The sequence below is a fragment of the Oncorhynchus kisutch genome, linkage group LG15 (assembly GCF_002021735.2).
Source record: "Oncorhynchus kisutch isolate 150728-3 linkage group LG15, Okis_V2, whole genome shotgun sequence".
NCBI lineage: Eukaryota > Metazoa > Chordata > Actinopteri > Salmoniformes > Salmonidae > Oncorhynchus > Oncorhynchus kisutch.
In genome coordinates, this window is record NC_034188.2 from 91,326,421 (window position 1) to 91,331,082 (window position 4,662).

The 4,662-nt window shown below is 47.6% G+C and overlaps 1 protein-coding gene across 1 annotated transcript; it reads left to right on the forward strand.

The window, feature by feature from the left end:
* Positions 1-203: 203 nt before the first annotated feature.
* On the forward strand, positions 204-2,342 carry fam181b (family with sequence similarity 181 member B). The gene has a single exon (XM_020475466.2). It carries the CDS (start codon positions 641-643, stop codon positions 1,967-1,969), a length of 1,329 nt encoding a protein of 442 aa, XP_020331055.2. The 5' UTR covers positions 204-640; the 3' UTR covers positions 1,970-2,342.
* Positions 2,343-4,662: the final 2,320 nt, after the last annotated feature.

Here is a 4,662-nt window from a genome sequence, read left to right on the forward strand (position 1 = left end):
AAGAGGGATCCAACCAACCCTACCACTGGCTATTGTCTTGAGACACAGCGGGGAAGCTCAGACAAATCTCTCTTAGTTGCAGGTGGTCAGGCGTAAGCAAAGAGTTAAGTCCCGGGGTCTCTCTGCCCCTCCCCTTTGATGTTCTGACATCATCTAGCCCCGCCCCCTGAAAGATCTCTCTCTCTCTCTCTCTCCGTCAGATTTGCTTTCCACAAACAACAAGTGTCTGTTCCCTCAGTTCAGTCTCTGTTCTGTTCTACTGTGGAGTGGAAAAGTGGAGAGGAGAGGAGTTCACAGGAGCTGCATGTCCAAACCTCACAACTAGCTTAAGGACCAAGGGGTTTGGACCAACCCTATGAGCAAAAAGACGCTGAAAAGACATCTCTTTGGTTGAAAAGACGTTGAGAATACATATTCTCAACCATTTTCTGCACACTGGGAAGCTACCCTGGGACTAGTCTCTTGTGACAGTCTGAAATCGAATATCTGATTTGCTTCTGGTAGGTGCCAACATTACCCAGACACAGGACAAGAAGACATGCTGTGACGAGGAAGAGGCTCTTTATATTTTGGATTAGCAGCAGTAGCGGATGCGGAGGGCGAGGCCACTGAGGCCGCAGTGTTTAGAAACAGAATTGTAATGGCTGTTCAAACTGCAATCATGAACTCTCCGTTCGTAAACTTCTGTTTCCCGGTCATGATGGAGTATGACATGGGTCAGAGCCTGGACGGGAGTCCGCTGGAGGAGAGTGAGGAGAGAGGAGAATACAGGGAAACCACCAGGAGTCTGGACGGGAGTCCGCTGGAGGAGAGTGAGGAGAGAGGAGAATACAGGGAAACTACCAGGAATCTGCTCAGCTTCATAGACTCGGCCTCCAGCAACATCAAACTGGCTTTGGACAAGCCAGTCAAGTCCAAAAGGAAAGTCAACCACCGCAAGTACCTGCAGAAGCAGATCAAGAGATGTACAGGCTTCATCAGTCCAACAGGGAACCCAGCAGCAGCTCCAGGGGCCAACAAGAGAAAAGTCTCAGGCTTTCCCACCCAGACCCAGACCCAGATCCAGCCTCAGACCCAGCTTCAGACCCAGCCCAGCCCATTCCAGCAAGGCAAACCTGTCCACAAGCGAGACGGGCTACAGGCCAACCTCCAGACCAAGAGCCTGGCTGCCCTCTTTAACTCTGTCAAGGAGCCTGTCAAGGGGGAGCGAGCCAAGAAGCCTCCCCTGAGGCACCGTAACCTTCCCCCATCCTTTTTCACTGAGCCGGCCAACACGACCACCACCTCTCGAGTCACGTCCACCTCGGGCATGTTCCTGGGTGATCTGGAACGGGGAGTGGGGAACCCGGACTTCTTTGACCTGCTGGGGCCAGACTACAGTAACATGCTCAGTGATCAGGACGTGTTTCAGACTCGCGGCCTGCCCAGTAGGATCATCGACCAGGACATGTTTCAGACTCGGGGCCTGCCCAGTAGGATCCTCCAGCACCAGCAGACTCAGGACATAACAGACCAGGTATCGCCCTACGACCCTCACCATCTAGTGGGAGGATTCTTGTATACAGAGCCTTGGAGTACCTCTTCTCCTTCTAAGAAGGCAGGGGAGGGCGTACGGACGGGCCCAGGAACCCAGACACCCCTGTACTGCCAATCAGGAGAGGGCGTACGGACGGGCCCAGGAACACAGACACCCCTGTACTGCCAATCAGGAGAGGGCGTACGGACGGGCCCAGGAACACAGACACCCCTGTACTGCCAATCAGGAGAGGGCGTACGGACGGGCCCAGGAACACAGACACCCCTGTACTGTCACTCTGTGTCTGACTCCTCTGCGACAGGGTCTACAGAGGATAGTAACTCACTGTGCACTCTGGCCTTTCCCAACTTCTTCCCAGACTGCTCTGTGTCTCAGGTCTCATATGGTCTGAGTTGTGGTGGCTACAACACAAAGGGTTTCTCTTCTCTCTGATAAGACATCGCTTCCCTGTCTGAGACTACAAGTTGAGTAGTTCTGGTCCAAAATGTTAGTGTGACTTGCTATTGACCAGAGCTACAGATTGAGATACTGTCTAATCGTATTTGTAACGTACACCTTTTCCAGCAGGTATAAAAAGTGCAGTGAAATACTTGTGTGTTAGAGCTCCCTCGACAACGCAGAACATTTCATCAATAATCATGTAATAACAAGTAGTAGAAGTAAGAGACCAGGTAGTATGCATATTGATCATGTAGGTATATACAAATATAAAGTGGGTAGTGGAATTAATAGTATATAATAAAACAGTAGCATTGATTGTGTGTGTGTGTGTGTGTGTGTGTGTGTGTGTGTGTGTGTGTGTGTGTGTGTATGTGTGTGTGTGTGTGTGTGTGTGTGTGTGTGTGTATGTATATATATATATATATGTGAGTGTGGACATGGAGCCACAAGAAGTCCCCACAAGAATAGTAAACAAACAAAACGTTGACCAACTCGGGACATTTTGCTGGTCCCCACAAGGAAAAATGATATTATTAGGGATGGAATTAGGTTTAGGGTTAAGGGGCTAAGGGGTTAGGTTTAGGGTTAAGGGGGTAGGGGTTAGGTTTAGGGTTAAGGGGTTAGGTTTAGGGTTTAGGGGTTAGGTTTAGGGTTGAGGGGTAGGGGTTAAGGGGTTAGGGTTAGGGTTAAGGGGTTAGGTTTAGGATTAAGGTTACATTTTGGGGTTAGGTTTAGGGTTAAGGGGTTAGGTTTAGGGTTAAGGTTATGTTTTGGGGGTAGGGGTTAAGGGGTTAGGGTAAGGTTTAGGGGTTAGGGTAAGGGTTAGGGTAAGGTTTAGGGGGTTTAGGGGTTAGGGTAAGGTTTAGGGGGTTAGGGGTTAGGGTAAGGTTTAGGGGTTAGGGTAAGGTTTAGGGGGTTAGGGTAAGGTTTAGGGGGTTAGGGGTTAGGGTAAGGTTTAGGGGTTAGGGTAAGGGTTAGGGGTTAGGGTAAGGTTTAGGGGTTAGGGTAAGGTTTAGGGGGTTAGGGGTTAGGGTAAGGTTTAGGGGGTTAGGGGTTAGGGTAAGGTTTAGGGGGTAAGGTTTAGGGGTTAGGGTAAGGGTTAGGGGTAAGGTTTAGGGGTTAGGGTAAGGTTTAGGGGTTAGGGGTTAGGGAAGATGTGATTTAAATGGGAATCAATTGTGTCTCTCCACAAGGTTAGTAAAACAAGACTGTGTGCTTGTGTGTCTGTTTGTTTGTGTGTAAGGGTTGATTGTGTTGGTAGTCGGTGCAAATTATATCTATGGTGCATATAGTCTCTTAGGTGCAGATCTTTGCAGGGAGACGGCTAGGTTAAACTTTTCAGCAGTCTGGTGGCCTGGTGGTAGAAGCTGTCTCTGAGCCAGTTGGTCCGAGACATGACACTCCGACACCGCTTGCTAGATGGTAAACAGTCCTTGGCGATCTTTCAGTGTGGTGAATAAGAATAAATGTATAGATTTGGTTCTCTCATGTACTCTAATGCTCGTATGCACCCCTAATGAAAAAACATTGTATTACCCATGCCAGTCAATTTCAATATGTGTTTTGATTTGATTTCATTCATGCTCACAGCGGACAAGACTGACGACAAGACGATGCTTTAAAAACACCAGATATTACTTTCAAGATATTATGTTCAATTAAAAGAGTCCAAGATGATAAGAATCCAGTTGATCAGTCACATCTGATTATTAAAACAGTGTCACAAAGCCCTTGAACATGTTGTACATCTTTGTAATTATTACAAAGTCTCTGGTTGATGACCATCACCAGGTAGTCTACAGTATTCAAACCTCTGGTTGATGACCATCACCAGGTAGTCTACAGTATTCAAACCTCTGGTTGATGACCATCACCAGGTAGTCTACAGTATTCAAACCATATACTGTGATTTCTCAGTCATGCATGGATCAAACCAGGACTGTGTTTAGGACAAAAACCATGGCAACATTTTCAAATGTCCTTCAATTACACCCATAACAAATGATAAAACAATGAAAGGGGTGACGTCTCTGTTTCAAACTATCGTTGGTTTAAGTGAGAGAAAAGAATGGTAGCTATTTGGCGTTCCCCATTCTGCTAGATCCCTCTATGGTTGTCCTTCATTGGTACAGTCACTCTGGCTAGTTGTTTTCTGTGTGCAGACAGACTAGTTAGTGTGAGAGTTGAGTGATTTGCAAATAGGTTAAATTAGTCAACACTGTGAATATACCGTGAAGTGTTGAAATACTAGAATCACCACACTTCTTAATGAAAACAGAAGATGTAAAAAAATTTTTTTATTTCAATTTAACCTTTATTTAACTAGGCAAGTCAGTTAAGAACAAATTCTTATTTTCAATGACGGCCTAGGAACAGTGGGTTAACTGCCTGTTCAGGGGCAGAATGACAGATTTGTACCTTGTCAGCTTGGGGGTTTGAACTTGCAACCTTCCGGTTACTAGTCCAACGCTCTAACCACTAGGCAACCCTGCCGCCTCTACACTCTAACCGCTAGGCTGCCCTGCCGCCTCTACACTCTAACCGCTAGGCTGCCCTGCCGCCTCTACACTCTAACCGCTAGGCTGCCCTGCCGCCTCTACACTCTAACCGCTAGGCTGCCCTGCCGCCTCTACACTCTAACCGCTAGGCTGCCCTGCCGCCTCTACACTCTAACCGCTAGGCTG